General features: G+C 37.0%; 1 protein-coding gene across 3 annotated transcripts in view; it reads left to right on the forward strand.

Annotated features, from left to right (window-relative positions):
• ARID4B (AT-rich interaction domain 4B) overlaps nt 1–19,325 on the forward strand; it is a 95,807-nt gene that overhangs the window by 46,672 nt on the left and 29,810 nt on the right. For all 3 annotated transcript variants that reach the window (XM_085315463.1, XM_085315464.1, XM_085315465.1), the window contains 8 exons: nt 2,787–2,866; nt 4,203–4,276; nt 5,083–5,228; nt 11,170–11,242; nt 12,302–12,396; nt 13,484–13,581; nt 14,908–15,175; nt 16,188–16,357. In XM_085315463.1, coding sequence (XP_085171589.1) covers nt 2,787–2,866; nt 4,203–4,276; nt 5,083–5,228; nt 11,170–11,242; nt 12,302–12,396; nt 13,484–13,581; nt 14,908–15,175; nt 16,188–16,357 — 1,004 coding nt within the window. The remainder of the gene's footprint in view (nt 1–2,786; nt 2,867–4,202; nt 4,277–5,082; nt 5,229–11,169; nt 11,243–12,301; nt 12,397–13,483; nt 13,582–14,907; nt 15,176–16,187; nt 16,358–19,325) is intronic.

Below are 19,325 nucleotides of genomic sequence, written 5' to 3' on the forward strand. Positions count from 1 at the left end.
AAGATGCCATATTGTAACAGTTAACACTTCATGGTGTATGCAGTAGGCTCTTGGTCCTACGTTTCTGCTGGCTACCTCCTGTGGCAGTCCAGTGGCTTTCCAGCAAAACTTTTTCTGGAAAAAAAATAGTGGGAAAAGATGAATCATTGATGTGTCTTTTGCAACAAAGGAGAGAACAAAATAATCAGCAAGGAGATATTCACACTAATGAAAGATACTGTTAGGAAAAGCTTTGATTAACAGGCAAGAGTATGAAGCKCTCTCTTTACTGAGAGCTGTCATCAGGGTTAATGCAATATGGTCTACCTGCTGGTTGGTAAGGGTAACACAGTGCTCTTGAGGTGGTCAGTTGTACTGGTTTGAGCTGTTTTGTGTAACTTGCGTTGGTTAGTCCTGCTGGACTTGCACGTAGGTGGTAAGCAGTTCCCATGACAGCCTCTCTAGTCTGTATTTGACTTGTGCTGCTCAGGGCAGCTGTGCGCAGGACCTTAAGGTTAACTGAGTTATTGCTTACTCTCCTCAGGTACAGTAAAAACACGCTTTTTCATTTGGAGGTTGGAATAGCTTGTTCCTCAAGGAAGGTGTTCTGCAAATGAGTGAGAAGCAATAGGGGGAAAAATTACTTTGAGCATGGAACTTGTTAACTCTGAAAATAGCTTATCCTGAACTAAGCCTCAGTTATCAGACTTACAGCATGTGGTCTTGCATGCAGCTTGAGAGGTTGTGCCAAAGAGTAGATTTGTACCCCAAATAGCTCTTTTCCTGTAGTTGTTGCCCTCCAAAGTAGCTTTATTTTGTTACTGAGAAATTTTGGGTTAACTTTATATTATGGCTAATTGTAATTCTATGAACGATAAAAATATGGGTTTAATATGCTGAAGAACATGTATCCYAGAACTACTTTCCTTAATGACATTTATTAATGACATGATAAAAAGGTGCACTTAGTGTAGAAGCACATGGAGGACACGGTGCAAGTTTGAAGAGATTAGAGATTCCGAGATTAGACAAAACCTTTATAGTGAAGAACAGTCAAGACTTGAAGTGGGAGCTGAGTACTCAGTGTATCTGGTTATAGGACTGATATCCAAAGTCACATTAATTTAGAACTGTAGCGGCTTAAGTTTTGTAAAAATTGTGCTTAGGACTGACTGTGAGCACTTTGGTTCTGCGCTGAAAAATCATGTATGYAAGATTATAGATAGTTGTAATAATGCGAGTAAAGTCTGTCAGTTGCTCCTAATGTCAGAATGTGATTTGGTAAGCTTTATGGTAGTGCTTAATTTTAATGTGTACTTAAGGCTTTTGGAAGTTGCAATAAGGAAACAAGTTTGAAGCATTTTCAGAAAAATGAGCTTACATACCTCTCCTCCTCCTGTGGTCTCACTGGCATTCCTATTTTGCACAATTCATATTTGTGATGTTCTGGAGCATGGAGAGAATGGTTGCCTAGAGGAAACTTGATTCAGGCAAAATTGAGTTGATACTGCTTGATGCACTAAAAGAGATTGCGGAAAGCTGTTTTTCCAGCCTCTGAGTGGATTTACAATTGCCAAGATCTTGATGCTGCCAGTAGCTAAAGCCAAAAAGGCTTTTTTCCATCTTAGACAATTAGGAGATTGCACCTGTTTCAAATGAGGGCCATCATCCCTGTCTTTCACCTTGAAATTTAAGTACTGCAACAAACTGTACATCAGACTGCATTTTAATTAGGAAATTTTATCTTTGTAAGGTGATTTCTTAGAGGTTGTGGAATGCGTGGAATTTGGAGACTTAGGCTGGTAAGGCTTATTTTTCTTGAAGCATATTTAGCCTGTGCTCCATGATACGCAACTCTGTTGTCAAATCGACTAGAGCTTTTGACTTCAACCTCTAAAATTCGAAGTGGCTGCTGACTTCTTTGAGGAGAGAGCAAGCCTTCTGTTGCATGGTATCTTCTGTGTGCTCAAAAAAAAATTTGATATAAGAAAGAAGAGCTACTTGGCAGGATGTTATTAGGAATGCAGTTGTGTGCAACTTTGGTGCCTTGGGAATTTATAACAGCCAGAAGTTTATTAGCTTTCAGGGATCTATGTAAGTCTTGAGTCAGGACAGATGAATGATAGAGAAGGCCACTTTTCTGTACTAGAACTTTAGAAAATCTATTAAATGATTCATTTTTTATTAAATTCCTGAAATTATTAATTAGACTTGTTTACTAGCTTTACAAAAATTTAATAGCTTTTAAAAATTCAACAAATTAATACTATATTGTCTTGGTGTTAGCCTTAATTATCTACTCCTTGAATTAAAGATCCTATTCTAATACATATTTTATGAATTCTAAATTCATTCATTATGAATGCTTTTTTTTTTTTTTAAAGGCTTTTTATAAATCCTGTATGGCATTGTTTCTGAAACTGTGGGTTATGAAATCCTTGCGGTTTCTGGAAGCTTTCAGAAGAAGTTCCTGTTAGGTGGCAACATTTGGAAGTTCAGTCCTCAGTCCTTCTAGGATGAGGAGTAGAATAAGCTATAAGGACATGACAGGTACTTAATGTTTGTCAGGAGGCTGTTCTTATGTTGCTGGCAACAGCTCGGTTCATCCAGGACTGAGCATAAATTTCTGAATTAAATAATCCAAGAAGGCCCTGACTCCTGTATTTTAAAGGAACTCAAGTTGCTCTCATTTCAGAGTTGCCTAAGAAGAAATGAGCCCAATAAGTTTTTGAGAAGCAGTGTTATATCCTATTACTTTGTTGCTTTTTTTTTTCTCGCTAAACTTTGCATTTCTAATATTTTTGCAGGTTGTTTGTCCAGATTGTAGCGATGATATTGCAGTGAAAAAAGACAATATTCTTGTTCGCTCTTTCAAGGATGGCAAATTGTGAGTAGGAATGTAGAGGCTGCTAATTAAAGTGTATACCAGTCAAGCAGAAGGTAGTAAGAAATGTGGTGGATTAAGTACTTGTAATGTCAGTTAGTCCAACAAGCTTCTGTCAAGGCTTTTCTAATGTTTAGAAACCTGTGAAAAGTCTACGCTGTGACAATCACGCTTGACCTTTGTCTGCCTTAATAAGGGGGTGTATTGATTTTAGGGGATTTCTTAAGGAGATGCCTTGGTTTTAATTTCATTGTTACAACTGTAGCAAAGATGCTTTGACTTTGAGAATGACTTGATTTCCCTCCCTCTTCTTTGGTTGGAGAGCACCACTTTTCTGAGATATTGCAATGGGTTTATCCAGCCACAGAAAGGTGTGTTTGTGTGTATATGTAATACAGACAAATAGACTGTTTTTTTTTTAAAAGTAAGGCATATGCCTAGACTACAGCTACTTTCTGAAAAGTGCTGTAATACTACCACTTAGAAAAGGAAAGAAAATAAAGAAATCTAGGAACTCCAGACTGAGATTCACAATAGAATAAGGAACTTCATGTTCTTAAACTCATGTCAGAAAGGAAGAGGAAGAAGGCTGATGGATGACAATAGATTATTATTATTTTGTCTAGATTATAGTTTTTATTTTAAAAGCTGCAACTATGTATTCCGCTTGGTGYGGTTTTGCAGAATGCTTTTGCCGAAAGGATATTAAAATATGTAACAATTCCATTGTAGTTTAGTTCCTTACTAACGCTAGGATATCACTTACTAAATTGACAGCTGTTCACACTGATGGATGTCAGTGGAAAACTATGCTCACTCTAGCATAGCTGTAGTGCAGATTGGTTTCTTCGAGCATACTCACAATAGAGAGAGGAATAAGTGATTTATATATATATATATGTATGTATGTATGTATATGTATATATATATAACTAATACTCTACTTCCCCACCCAAGATAGACTTTTGTTGGTTTTGGGGGGTGAGTTGTTACTTGCTACATTAACATGAGGTTTTTATTAAGGAGTATGTGTTTGAGAGATTTCAAAAACTACCAGTTAGTGGAAGGAGAATGTTAGTGGAAGCCAGTTAATGAGTGGATGTGTATTGTCTTCCCAAAACTTTTTAAAAAGCTTTGTTTTTAATCCATTAACTGACTAATGCTGTACTGGACTATAACATCAAAAAAGTGTCAGAGTATTCTTCATGGGCTTTGTCTGTATGTTTAGTACTTCTGTCACATTCTTAGTGGTCAGCCCTGTATTGTACTATTAATTTAGTTCTAAAATCTTTTAAGATAGTATTTTAAAATATTTTTCATTGTTTTCTAAATTATCTAGTGTTTCTGTGCCAAGAAAAGATGTTCGGGAGATTAGTGAAACTTCACCAAAGCCTGATGCTTTGTTAAAGCAAGGTAAAAATAACTTCTTTTGGGAAAACGCTAACATGGGTGCATATGTGGATTTGGACTTTGTTACATAGACTATACCAAGTATTTGGTACATTGGTTCGTGTCTTAATACTAAAATATAGGAGTTTTCCTGTAGTGTAACATCTTGAAAGTAAAAATTTCTGAAAATCTAGAGGCCAATTTTTTTTTAATAACAAGTTAAATGCATTTGTTTTAAATTTAGACATGCCAAGCTTGGATGTAATCACGCAGTGCACACTGGCTGTCTAGATTACTATTCAACCTTCTGCCTTAGACCTGCATAAAGTAGTTCGCGTATCCCTAATAGCTCTGAGAAGGTTGCCTTTCTGCACTCTCAGCAAACTGGAATTGTGGAGTCACTTGAAATTTTGAGTTTGTGTGGTCATGCTCTAATATGTACTTGTGCTTATTTCTTCCTTCTTGCTCAGTTGTGATTTACATAAACCACAACAGAAATCCCTTGGATTAGGGGTTCTCTTAATTAAATATTCATACATGGCCTACTGCAGAAGGTGTTTATTGGTAGACACTAACATAGTAATAATCCTAATAATAGCTCTGAATAATTCTATATGCAGTGCAGAGAAGACCAGGCTCATTTGGCTTGGTAAGACAAATAAGTAAGGGCAATGCAGATGTTGCTGAAGTTCTTTAAATTTGGGATAGAACACTTAATTGGCAATCTTTCCTTTTCTTTCCCCAATGCCCCCAGCTACTTTTTTAATGAGAAGATTTGGTCAAACTGATTCTTCCTGTGATGTTAATAAATGCTGGTGGTCCTTTTACAGCTTTTGACCAAGCCCTTGAATTCCGTAAAAACAGAACTGTTCCTAATAACTGGAAAACGGAATTGAAAGAAGACAGCTCCAGCAGTGAAGCCGAAGAGGAGGAAGAAGACGAAAAAGAAAAGGAGGATAACAGCAGTGAAGAAGAGGCAAGTTAGCTAACTGCACAGATGCACAGCTTATCGTAAATTAGCAAGACTAATGTCTAATTAGGTCTCAGTAGAAACAATTGTCTCTTAGATTTTAAAATTTTTGTTGAATAAAGATACTGTATGTTAATGTGTGAATATCAATATGAAAATCTAAGAAATATTTTTGAGTGCACTAAGCAAAAAATAATACACAGTCAAAAGGCTGAATCAGAGGGAACTAATGGAAAATAGGTAGAAATTAAAACTCAAAGGTAGATCCCATTTGAAAATCTTACCTATATTCATAATACAGCAGCAGAAGGTGCTGCAGTACCTGCTGTGTGCTGAGCAGGTTGTAAAAGGGTAGAGACTGGTGTGTGTGTGTGTGTGTGTGTGCGTGCGTGCATGCTACTGCATGCATACTTTTCTTTCTGAAAGAATAGAAGGAGCCCTTTACTTGTATGTACTTCTGACTGGAACTTGCCTGCTAGCCATTAGGGGACTGAGTGTCTTCTAATTGAAGATCTATATGGTTGAAAAATACATAAGCTGTCCCTCATAAAGGATATACAGTGCTTAAAGCAGTTTTGGCAGATTTAAAACAAAGCACTCTATCTTTAAAAACTCCAGACAATTATGTCTTGCTCCTTTATGCAAGTCTTGAAAGGGCATTTCTTGCATGCATTGTTTCAGTATTGGAGTGCAAGGGGATTTTCATTGATGTAGAACATCAGGTTTGTTGTGGAGATGCTTATTCCTTGGCTGTTATGTCAGTCATGACCTAGATGACATTTCCAGTGTGCAGGTCATCCTCCCTCAAAATAAACAGTTGACTCGCTTTCTGTAGTAATGGCTGCTGCTGGTCAGTGCTTTGTAGTGTGCAGAAGAGTGTAATTTCCCTTCCTGGTTTATCTTACCTGCTCTGTTGCATGGTATAACAGTGTTGATATAGTTTCCCCTTCATGGCCATGGAGTGAGTTTTGTACATGCTAAACTCATGCTGCCATAAGTTAATGCTCATACAGATGATGTTCAATTTTACTTTTCTCTTGGCTATAGAGCTGTTACCTCACTATGTACCTGTGACTTATCACAGACTCCAAGCCACTGGGAAGTTTCCTGCCTTTTGCATGGGAGCTCCATGTGAGGAAGCAGCTCTAAGCTGCCACTGGCCTGTGTTCTTGACATTGCTGAGAAACAGAATGAGGCTGGCATGGCCCTGCTGCTCTCTCTTCCTCTCTCATGCCTCTGTTGCAGCCCTGTCCTTCCCTTTCTTCCCCACCCTTTCCCACTCCCAAGTTGCTATGACAGGCCTATGATTATAGGTCCCCTTGTAAAGTAGAAATCGCAGGTAGCTTATGCTACTTTTCCCCCCCCACACACACTCCCTGTTTTTAACTGCAGAAAATTAAGTTTACTGGCTTTGTAGTGGTGAAAAGGGAAAGGTGAGAACCTTTGAAACCTTTAAGTAATTACCAAGAAGTCTGAGTTGTTGCACCTCTCTTTTATCCTGCTCTATTTAAGAATTGTTTCATCACATGCTATTTCTGCCTGTCCTGATGTAAAGAAGCAGAAGAGCTTTCAATCAAGGCATGAGCTCATGCACTCCTCTTCCACACTTTTTCTTTTGTATTGGAAGTATGGAGTGCTACCTCATGTGTGGTTTTCTAATTATCTGTTCTTTCCTCCCAGCCTCCTGTCCAGAAAAAACGAAGAAAAGAGGAAAGAAGAAAATTAGTGGAAAGAACTTTATTTCGCAGCTGGCTATGAGGCTGGAAGAAGGGCTTTTGAATCTTTTGCTTCCTTTGTACCTTCTGGTGGTACTCAGATTCTCTCTGTCCATGATTACCTTTACTTTCAGTAGGGTTTGAGAGCTCTTTCTCTAATTTGTAATGTGACTGACCATCATGCAGTTGACTAAAACTCCCTTCTGTAGTGGAACTATAAAAGAGAGGCTGAACTGGTTCGGGCCTTAAATGGTTGTTGTGATCTTTCTCTGAACCCATCCTCCCTAGGGGCTGTAGTTCCCAGGCATTCAAGAAGATAATGTGCCATCTTTTAGTTTCTGTATTTATTTTAAGGTTTGGAAGACTGCCCAGGTGTGAGGCAACAACTTTGCCACCTCTCTGTGCTCATGATTTTTTTTCCTCTGTTCTTTAAGCTCTGAGGACCATAGCCAGCTCTGATCAAAAGCTGCATAGCGAAGTTTGCAAGGGGCTATGCTCTGTCCAATATTTTGGAAGCAAGGGTATTTCCTTTGGTTCAACACAGTTCTTGAACTTCTAAATCAGGTCATGTCCAGCCATGGGCATGATGAGTATGGGTAGGTTTGTACTTACGCAGATGGACACACAATCTTTATATCGTGGTCATTCCTCCACTGCTTCTCTTAGGTGAAAAATTTACAGCYGTCAGCAATAAGGTTTGTAAATACTTGGCCTTGTACCCTTTGTCCTTAGGGAGGGAGTTTCAGCACCTTCTCTCTTTAACTTCTCCCAGCTGTCTGTGATGTTGTATGAGCTACTGTCTTCCTGTGTGCTAAACACGAAGATCTCATCTCAGTCAAATCTTTTGGGATTTACTGTGACATCTCTTGTAATAATTACCCCTCCAGGATCCAACATTCTGTCACCTGCTGAGCAAGGAAACTTCTAAAACAGAGGCAAAATCGCCCCCCCCCTTTTTTCCCTCCCCTGAATGATCAGCATAATGTGTGCCTTCTCTCCCCTCACCTTGTTTGGTGGGCATTCTGTTCCTGGCGTGCCCTTTCCTTTTTAGTAGATTGTGTCTGTAACCTCCTCCTGGCTATCAAGCACCATCTCTTAAACAGGACCTGTAGGCCTGGTCTTGGGACCTCATTATCCACCTGCAGATTGTCCTAGCTCTTTGCAGGATATGAGCAAATCTCACTCATCGCCCTAAGGYGGTCCATGGGACCCTAGTGCCTGTGAACTAGGACAGAAAATGAAAGCTCTTACTGCATCAACTCAGGTTTCATATATAGGTGCTCTCACAGACATTGACGTGTAAATCCTCTATATAAATCCTCTGTACTTACCTTCTAAGAAGGAGGTCTGCTTTTCCTATTTTTTCAAATGGAAAATAAAGGAAAGCAAACCTCTCTCCTGTCTTTTTCATGCTAAACCTGATGATGGCTAAACATAGAAGGACAAAGACTTTTTTATTAATGGGTTATACTGTGTGAATTTTCATGGCATAGTGCTTATTTTCTAGGTTTCATTATCAGGCAGATTTGCCTATTTCTTTTACTTTTGTGACATGGACAGATATATTAGTGGCTGCAGAACACTGTGGTTGATTAACTTAGAAATAAGCCAAGATGGCCGAGTATGACATGCTTCCTTCAAACCATCACCTAGGAAACCTTATCATCCAACTGCTTTGAATATTTAGGAGATTCTTTAAAGAACTGGGGATTAGTAAGGGATGTTATCGTAGTATAGCTTGCACTAGTTCTGCAGAGATTCTGAGAAAGCAACAATGTTTTTCAGTGGCACACAAAGTCTTAAAAATCTGCTTTTAGTACAGTTTCTTAGAAGGCTGATGTGGTTTCTGTTGGAAATTAATAAGGAGCATCCAGTAGCCATTCTCGCATCTCTGTGGATTATCACATTTGAGATTCTTTCACACTTGCTTTTTCAGGCATTGCATCCTTCAGTGAGCAAAGAGCAGCAATCCAGTCTCTTTGTTACCTTTATTTTAATCTCTTACATTTAAACAAACAAACAAACAAAACATATGTTGCTTCTTGGATTTCCTGAGATTCAGCTGAATGCTGTCTTTCCCATCCCCTAAATGCTGTGTTGGGACTGCTTTGTTATGGCAAGTGTTTTCTTGTTTGTGAGCAACATGAAAAACCTGAGTTAGGTGTTCTTTAGCTGCCCAGCATGAGCCAGAGTATGTTTGGAAGAGTTCTTTCCAACTACCTGTCATGTGAAATATTAGAAGAAACAGTTTTTTTTCTGAATTCTGGACCTTTGCACTATGTATAGCAAAATCTTACTCCTTTTTTCAGCATGATGATGAAATATCTTTTGTTAATTTAATTTTTCTGTATATGTGTCATTTCAGTCAAGCCATATGGTCTGTGTGGCCTTACTCAAAATTTATAACAAGCTGAATCCTCTGCTTACTGACAGTGTTTACTTTACCACCTGGTAAATGTGAAGTTTCTTAACCAGGTATTTTTCTGCACTATATGCAGTGCTGCAGCATTGTTTCCTCAACACCAGTGAAGAATTTCCCCCCACCTTCCTCTTCCATGATAGGGATCTGTTCAGTACAAAGAACTGCAGTTTTCTCCTCAGCTTGTTGTTCTTACCTGCTGAAGTAGGTTGCTCCGTAGTTTATTGCAGCTATACTTAAGTATCAGGTAGATGCTCATCGTTAATCCCCCTCAGAGACCTTCCTCTTGCATTGCATTTGCAATGGCTCTGATTATGGAGTATTTTCATTGTATTTCTTTTATTAATTACAGCTAAATGAGAATTGTTTCAGCATACTGCAAACACTTGCTTTTTTTTTTTTTTTTTTTTTTTTTTTTTTTTTTTTTTTTTTTTTTTTTTTTTTTTTTTTTTTTTTTTNTTTTTTTTTTTTTTTTTTTTTTTTTTTTTTTTTTTTTTTTTTTTTTTGCCTGCTTGCTCTGATGTGCATTTAATGGATGAAGTCTAGACTAAGAAAAAACTACTTACTGGTAATAGTTATAGCCTTCCTTGATTTTATTTTCAGCCATCTATGTCTTCATTAAGCACATTCAACAGATAATGGTTTTTTTCTATTGTGTTTAATAATTATATTCAATTTCTATTGGGTTTTTTGTTTGTTTTTTTATTTCTTCCCCAACTGTCTTGGTATAACTTCAGCAATATGTTGTCTCCTTGCTTCTGGGTAGGTGAAACTTCAGTGTTTAGTATAAGGAGACTGTCACAGGGATAGAAAAGATAAGTACTGTGTGACAATACACCAGAGTGTTTACTACAGATTTACTGAAGAACTTGTTACTTATATTTTTAGCAACTTTATAGGTAGGTAGTATTAAAACAGCATGCAGAAGATTAATCAACTTGTAGGCAGCATTTTGTTTTGAAATAGCTTTGTTGTTGGAATTTTTAGAAATTCTGATTATACTGGAAATAAAATGATAGTATCAAAATTATAATATTAATTGCTATCGGTTGTGGCAATTGGCATTTCCTAAAGAAAATTATGAGGTATTATAAAATAACCATAGTGTTTTGCCATGAAATTCCGCTGTTGTTTATTCTAAGTAAATCTGATAAAAGGCTTATTACTGTAACGAACTGAACATACAAAATATCTGTTGTTATTTCAGTTCTGGGATTGATCCTGCTCACCTGACATTCAGCTGGTACCTCATGGCAGGATGCATGCAGTGTCAGGCTGTGGTTTGTCAGTACTGTGGATTAGAACGCCTACTCCCCCTCCCCCCCCCCCCCCCAAAAAAAAAAAAAAAGTGCAAGCACAATTTTATCTTCTACTTCATCCCTGAAAGTGACATAGTACATGCAGGCATTAAAGAATTACTTAATTACAGGAGAATTAGATTTGATTTGATGTAATCTCTTGACCATTAAAATGGATGCCTCCTAGACTACTTTATGCCTAAATAAATAAAATTGAGAATGCATCTTGATTTATGACATTCCTTATGATATGTCAATGATCTGCTGCAAATCCAGTTCAGATATGTCTTTACACTTACTGTTTTATATACCAAGAAAGACTTTATGGCTTTTAAAACTTACTTCCATGTGGCATAACACCAAGACCATGTGTCTTAGTATAGCGTCCTGTCAGTGTCTATAGTAAAACAAATTTCAACATTTGAACATAGATGAATCACGGCAATGCTTTGCTTAATGAAACCATATAACTCATAATGGTAAGTGATTTTTCTCGTGTGCATTATTTAAAACAGGAGGAAATAGAACCTTTTCCAGAAGAAAGAGAGAGCTTTCTTCAGCAATTATACAAGTTTATGGAAGACAGAGGTAGGTATTGTGATCTTTGACTTGTAGTAGTTGAAGATAAATGAAAATAAATGCATTATATAACAATACTTTAAGATTTGAGTCTGTAATTTATTAGTGCTTTGCAGTTCATTTCTGGAAACATTGAGCTTCTGGCTTCCCTGTTACTTAGAAGATGACAGTCTGTCACTTGTCTCTTCCTCCTCATGCTGTTCCCAGGCAGTATTTGGTACGGATAAAATACAGTCACTTATTCCTGATTTCAGGAATATATGGATAGCACCTTGTGTATCCTATTATATTTTCTACTGTATACTTGTATAATAAAGCATTTAATATCCTCAATCAATATTAATGTATGTACTCAATTTAATAACTTTGAGCTACCTAAAGAAATGCTTTTTAGGATCATGTAAAAATGCGTTTATTTCACACTAGTTTTATTTTGTGAATCCTAATAATTTAAATGCTTGCATCTTATGGATAAGGTAGGCTGAAATGTTTTGAAAAGGAAAAAAACCATTTAATGCGGTAAATCTTTACCAAGTTTTTATATATTGCAAGAAAAATACTTTTTTTTGGGGGGGGGGAGGCATAGTGCGGTATTGTTATGCATTAATACCTTAGTTACGTGTGAAGTTGCATTGAGGAACTCTGCTTTGCTTATGAGAGATAATAATGTGGTAGCTACTACTAGTCTACCACATAGGAAGTTGCAGCTCTTTGAAGCATTATGGGATTTATTCTTTGGGAGATATTTGACTGTAGTGAAAGGACTGCACTGGTGCTATTATGTGTAGTTCCATCRGGTAAAATTAAGTTATGTATTATATATGCACAGAAGATTCAGCTTTTCTTGCCACATCCAGTAATACAAGGAAGAATGCATTTATTTGAATAAAATTACGTTACTGAACTGTAGGAGAAAGAGCATAAGACTGAGGTTGTTTCCATTTGTGGAAAGAAAAAAGTATCAGAGGCATGAGGTGATCAGCAGATAGGTTTTACAGTACATTTAATAGTGTAGAGTAATATATGATGTGGATTTCAGAATATTTCAATAACTGTCTTCATTCACAGGGACTCCTATTAATAAACGACCTGTACTAGGATACAGAAATTTGAATCTCTTCAAATTATTTAGACTTGTACACAAGCTTGGAGGATTTGATAATGTAAGTATTAGTGTGTAAAGTATTCCAGATCCRTGGAATCTGAGGATGCTGGGGTTTTTTGGTTTAAGGAATGATAAACAAGACGTATACAGGAGTGTTAGACATCTTTAAAATTTAGTCTTACAGCTGCCTAGGACTCCCTGTGGCTCTCAAACATTAACATTTAACAGGAATCAGAAACTAGTTGTAACTACATGTCTACTCAGTGTGCTTAATTATTGCTGCATAAAATCAGCCAGCATTTGTGTTTTTGAGATTTCATGTCTGTCTGATAAAGCTGTTATCTCAGACAGTGAGAAAACTCACTACTTAGATTTCTTACCTTTGAGATTTTATTAAGTTAAGGCTTCTGTGAGGCCTATCTGTTCTGCGCAGTACATAGGGGAGTGTGCTGGCTGGGATTAGTGGAATTGTTTTTGGAGCAGTAATTTAAGTGTTTGGGAATTCTTGGCCAAACAGATTCCATTTACTGCTTTGGACTTTTTCCCATAAAGTCAACCTGTCATTTGAGAGGTATACTCGTATAGTGTCATCTTTCTACGATACAGGGAGAGGATATTGTGTTTGGATAGTGTGGTGGATCCACTCTACCTTCACAGGTAGTTGGAAATGAGAATATCATACTGCCTACAAAACTTTGACTCCAAGAGGCGAATTAAAKATGTAATGGAAGGACAATGTATTTGCTGTATCTGGTGCAATACTGCCAGGCTTAAGTGTTGCTAATGCTTGAATCAGTTTTTACTTTTTAATTACTAGAGTTGGAATTTTAATTTAATTTAAGATTATTTTAAACAAAAATGATATACTGATTTTTCTATTCTTTGTGTGTTTTATTTTGCTTTATTGCCACCTGGAGAGGAAGGCCTGCTGTGGCTTACTGAAATCCAACATGCTAACTTGCTTAAGAGTTACAGTGGACTGCTATTTGCATTAAAGTAAAATACTATGTGATAGATAATTCTTTTCTCTGATCTATAAAATTACTATAATTATTTTCAAAAGTTATGAATGTTGTTGACTTAGCTTTTTGCGCATCAGCGAGGTTAATTTGGCAAAAATACTGTAACTTTTTTTTCTTTAATAGATTGAAAGTGGAGCAGTGTGGAAGCAAGTTTACCAAGATCTCGGAATCCCTGTGTTGAATTCAGCTGCAGGGTACAATGTTAAATGTGCATACAAAAAGTAAGTAAAAAAGCTATGAAATTTGTGCTAAAACAACCGTAGCTTCACTGGTTCTGTTCACTAGATTTTTTTTTTTTTTTTTTGTGATGACAGTATACATAACAGTCCATACTTTCTAGTAAGTTTTTCTTTCTTTGGTGAACTTTAAGCATATTGTTCATGTATTGTGTTAATGTGTTCTTTCTTGAAAGAAATCTGGTAATCACTGTAAGAGATTTGGTATCTTTGGGTAGTATTACTTGGTTTAGTTTCTTTAAAATATTTATGCATTTTATGTATTTTTTTCCCTCTCCTTTTTATTGAGAAAGAAAGGGAAAAGAAGTGCAAAGTATGGGCACCTAGCAATAAAATGAAGTATTATGGGGCAGGTTTAGCTCAGTTGGTTAGACTGTGGTGCTATTAATGCCAAGGTCACGGGTTCAGTCCCTGCTGTGCTGAGGGTTGGACTAGATGATCTCCMGAGGTCCCTTCCAACCTTACCATTCTATGATTCTATGATATAGTATTTTATTCGAYGTTTGGTAGAGGCAGGCATCAAATGCTAGTCCATGAAGTCCAGAAACAAATGAAAAAAAATCAGCATTTTGTTTCAATCATTGTTCTCCTTTGCTAGGTATTTAGGCTTGGTGTTGATGAAGTTTTAAAAGCTTTCAGAAATCAAATAGGAATTGAAAGCTTTCCTGATTTTGTTCATTGCTAGAATGATTTGATTTGTTAGTCTGTTGTGCCAATATGTTATCAGTAGAGTAAAGGACAGAGGATTATGCCATCCACACTTCAACCAAGCAAGAAGTGCTCTATAAGGGAAAGTCTCTGTATTACAGATTGGATTTCAAATTCACTGGATCCATTGAATATTACTGATTTTTGAAATTGTTCTTTGGCTGATTTCAAGGCAAACCACCATCCTTTATTATGATTTTTGACGGAAGTAAGTTATACAAGCATTATCAAATGAATCCTGTGTCAAATTTAATAATAAATATAAAAATCTAATAGGCRGCTTTTTTTGGAAGCTTGGACAAATGCCAGTTGTAATTACAAACACATACTTAATTTGATAGTTTATTCAGAGTTGGAGGCACTTAAGATTTATTTATTCATTGGCCACACAAATTGAATTTCTTTTTTTGTGCTTTCTTTCATAAATTTTTAAATTTTTCTTGTTTTCAAGAAAAATCTTTTGCTTTTTTTGCATTTATGTAACACTATTTAATGACAGATTTTTTTCACATCTTTGTACGGAAAAATAAAAGCAAAAACTTATGAATAGCGAAGTCTTTTTGTTGAAGTCAAAATTACTTCAGAGTGCAATTTTTCTTTCAGGTATCTCTATGGCTTTGAAGAATATTGTACATCAGCTAATATTGAATTTCAGATGGCATTGCCAGAGAAAGTGACAAGCAAGCCTTGTAAAGACTGTGAAAAAGAAAAAGAAGTGAAGATGCGTGAAGATTCAGAGCAGGATGTAAAAGAAATAAAAGTGGATAAGGAGGAGCGCAAACAGGAAGAAGTAGCGATAGTACAAGAAAAAGAAAAAAAGCTGTCTGAGAATGATAATGACTGTAAAGAAAATGATAAGCCCACCAGTCTGGTAAAATATTTTAACTTTCATATTATATCCCTTTGATTAAATTCAGGTAGCATGTTGATAATACTGGTACCGTGTTGAGATTGAAATCTCTTTAGCAGTTTTAAAACTGCTCAAAACCTGCTGTAATACTAATTTAGAACAACACATTTGAGCTAGGTTTATCTCTAGGTGCCTGTTTTAGAGGATCATGATGTCAAAATGTCTGACTTGCGAGGAAACAGCTGCAATGTTCCACCTGTTTGGGGGCTCCCAGGTCAAATGGAGACCAGTTAGTGTGCTGCTTTATTCTGATCTGGGTAACATGCTCACAGCTACCTACACTGATGCTTTTATTTTGCATTTCACCTTACTTTTAAACCCTTGTAAATCCTACTTTTACTTCTCCACTCCTGCTGAAACCGGTGAGGTACCACACGTATCTGGGTCATATACTGTAGAGTGGACTAATTTACTTCATAGTAACCCAGAGAGGCAAACGGTCATATCTTTTCCTTTGCCTAAACCACTGAGTCAACACTAGATTTTGAGATCTAAGCTGGTAAGCCAAAATGCAGTGCTGTGCGGGCTTAGTAGCTTGGTCTGGAAGCAGCTGTTCATGTCAGCATGCAACACTGCTGTAGTGCTTCCATGTGGAAGAGCAACCAGCCCTGGCCTGTCTGCTGGTACTAACTCTGGGATGAATAACAGCCGGTTCACTCCTGCATCCTAGGAGCAAATGTGCTCTGTGAAGTGTTCATTTTAGAGATTGCTTTGCAGGTGAGGTCTGAGAGCTGCATGCCTCTATCGTCTTGACAAACTACATAGGAGAGTGGCTGAGGCTTTGTTTGAAGTCCGTTCATGTTTCGATTGAGATTTTCAGAAGAAAAACAGTAAAGAGAGGGGCTGTCATTTTAGGAAGAGCTCTAAATTTTTTTTATTTTTGCTGATAATAAGTTCAGTGTGTTTGCCTTTTCTTAAATTCCTTGTATTTGTATTTGATCTTGCCAGTTAAAAGAATGCTTTCTTATCCTAGGGAAACAAAAAAAATTTGTCAGATTCTGTGCATATTTCACCTGAACAAGAAAAGGACTTAAACGTCAAAACTGAAGATGAAACCAAACTGGAAGATAAGGAGGAGGAAAAGGTTAAAGAAATGGAGAATCCCACCAGAAATGCAGAGGCTGAAGAAAAAGAAAAATCGGGGTAAGATTCTCTGTTTATAATCAGTTAAGGCATTTGATGTGTGTTCATTAAGTTTTACTCTTGTAATTTGAACTTCAAATCAGACATCCCTGTGATGGATTAGATCCAAGCTGAGGGACCAACCTTCTGGAGAGCAGCTCTGCAGAGAAAGACCTGGGAGTGCTGGTAGATGACAGGTTGACCATGAGCCAGCAAGGTGCCCTTGTGGCCAAGAAGGCCAATGGTCTCCTGGGGTGCATTAGGAAGAGTGTTGCCAGCAGGTCGAGGGAGGTGATCCTGCCCCTCTACTCAGCCCTGGGGAGGCCTCATCTCGAGTCCTGTGTCCAGTTCTGAGCTCCCCAGTACAAGAGAGACAGGAAGCTACTGGAGAGAGTCCAGCGTAGGGCTACAAAGATGATCAGAGGGCTGGAGCACCTGCCCTATGAGGAACGGCTGCAAGAGCTGGGCCTCTTCAGCCTGGGGAAGAGAAGACTGAGGAGGGATCTTATCGATCTGGATAAGTACCTGAAGGGAGGGTGTCAGGGGGACGGGGCCAAACTCTTTTCAGTTGTCCCATGTGACAGGACAAGAAGCAATGGGCAGAAACTGAAGTACAGGAAGTTCCACCTGACCGTGAGGGGGAATTTCTTCCCTGTGAGAGTGACAGAGCACTGGCACAGGTTGCCCGGAGAGGTTGTGGAGTCTCCTTCTCTGGAGATCTTCAAGGCCTGCCTGGATGCAACCCTGTCTACCATGCTCTAGGTGACCCTGCTGAGTGGGGAGGTTGGACTAGATGATCTCCAGAGGTCCCTTCCAACCTTACTGATTTTATGATTCTATGGTTTGTATCTTCTGGAGATCTGTGTCTATTCCTAACTTGATATGTCATGGTTAGTCCCATTGAAGTTAGCAGGTCTAGTTTAAAAAAATAACAAAAAAACCTTAATTTCTTACAGGATCCAAGCTTAAATGTTTATAAACTGTATGAGCAAGAGAGGATAAAAAGCAGAGGTGACTTCATCTGACGCAAGGGTGGGGAGGGAAGAGGAGATGCAGCCATTACTGACTAATAGATAGACTTAATTAGGTCTMTCTGCTTAATTTTGCTACAAGCATATCCCAAACCTGTGGTCTTCAGCTTCTGCTGTTGGGCAGAGATGTGTTACAAACAACATGGGGAGGGACAAAACCAATAACAGCTTCCAGTAACAGCTTTGCCATTGAGTGAGAATAATATTGACAGGAGAGTCCTGTGTAGTCCTTTAAATAGGAAGCCTTAGAAAAAAAGGAGATTGAGGTAATAGGGATGTTCAGGGGCTGTGTAATCCATGGATGAAGACAGTGCAAGTGATCCCTTATTTCATTTATGAAATGAGCTGGTTTTCATGTTCCAGCACAAAAAAAAAAATGTCAGTTTTGTCAGACAAAAAAAACTGCCAAGTTTAAAAAGGAATTGAAAATTTGCAGTAATTGCCAACATGTTAACAGCTTATCATGCTGCACAAGTCTCCTAGTTATAAGAATATTTCAAGTGAATAAATGAAGAACACAAAAATGGCCATTATAGGTCAGATCAAAAGGCTGTCTCTTTAACCCAATATGTTGTCTCCAAAGGAAGATTGTAGCAGATACTTAATAGAGAGGCTATTATAATAGGGATAGCAGAAGTGATACTTCTGCATACTTTCACAGAAATCTGTCTTGGGGATTTCCTTTTGTATTWAATACCAGCTGTTGCCTGACCACTAATTCCCTTGTCCATTGCACCAGTCTTTGCTACTTAGATCAGTGATTTTAATCCTATGCCTGAATATCATTAACTTTTATTGATTATTCTGTCCTCATTAAAAAAACAAAACTGTAATCAAATATCTTAATTCAATATATTGATTTCTGACTTCATTTATAATAACTTTCTTTTGTTGTTGTTTTTTTTTAAGGCTTTGATTTGAATATAATAAATTTTGCAAGGGTCCTTATGTAAATATTTCTATCTTCCTATAAATTTCCAGTGAGCTCTAGCTGGAAATTTCTATAACTTAGAAATGTAGAATACAGGAAAAAATCAGTTTTATTTTTTCTGTATATGCGTGTTCTTACTTGTATCCTATGTGAATATTTCTTATTTAAAAAATCAGGTGCCAAAATTTGTTGTACCTGCTATTTTTTAAATTATCTGGATAATTTGGGCTATAAAAAAGTTTGAACCTTCAAAATTATTAAAGAGTAGATTTAAATGTGATGTTTTGGAGGTAGCACTATAAGGTGGCAATCTTTGAGCTGCTTAGAAAACAGCAGTTTTCTAATTATTGCATATTTATATATGTCTACACTAGTGATGTTATTTTCTGTATCTATTAATGTACTTGGAAAGTAGGGCAGCTTAAAACTGGCCATGCTACAACAAAAAAAGTACTTAAAATTATAAGCTGCATTTGCTTTTCAGCGGTCTTTTTTCTTAATCCTGATTCATGTCTATTTAGGTTATGTATGACATTACAATACTTTGAATTTTCTTATTTTCACCCTTTATAAAAACAAAAAATTCCAGGAAAAGTGATTTTCTTTCCTTTAAATTTTCCCAAATTCACCTGATTATATTTCAGTAAATTTTCTCTATCCTTCTCTTTACTCACCCAGTAAAATCACCTCTAACAAGTACTTTGCTATAGTGATTCATGAAAGATTATAACATACTGCCTTAGAAAGGGGAGCATAGTTATAAAAATAGATTTAGATGTTCTTGTTATGGTGATTGTTGGGTATATGCTTTCAATGAATAATTTTAACCTTTAAAAGTGAAAGGCTTTTGTAATAACTAACACTCTCAGCATTTCTGAGCAATAATACTGCATCATACTAGCATGATTTCTTCTGCTCTGTTTTTCCTAGATTGATAGAAGTGTATTTTTTACTTTCTGTGCCTCAAAAGTGTTTGTGGTTTTTTTTTTTTTTTTTTTTTTTTTTTTTTTTTTTTTTTTTTTTTTTT

Source organism: Rhea americana, unplaced genomic scaffold, assembly GCF_003343005.1.
Source record: "Rhea americana isolate MKP2758 unplaced genomic scaffold, rheAme1 scaffold_43, whole genome shotgun sequence".
Taxonomy (NCBI): domain Eukaryota; kingdom Metazoa; phylum Chordata; class Aves; order Rheiformes; family Rheidae; genus Rhea; species Rhea americana.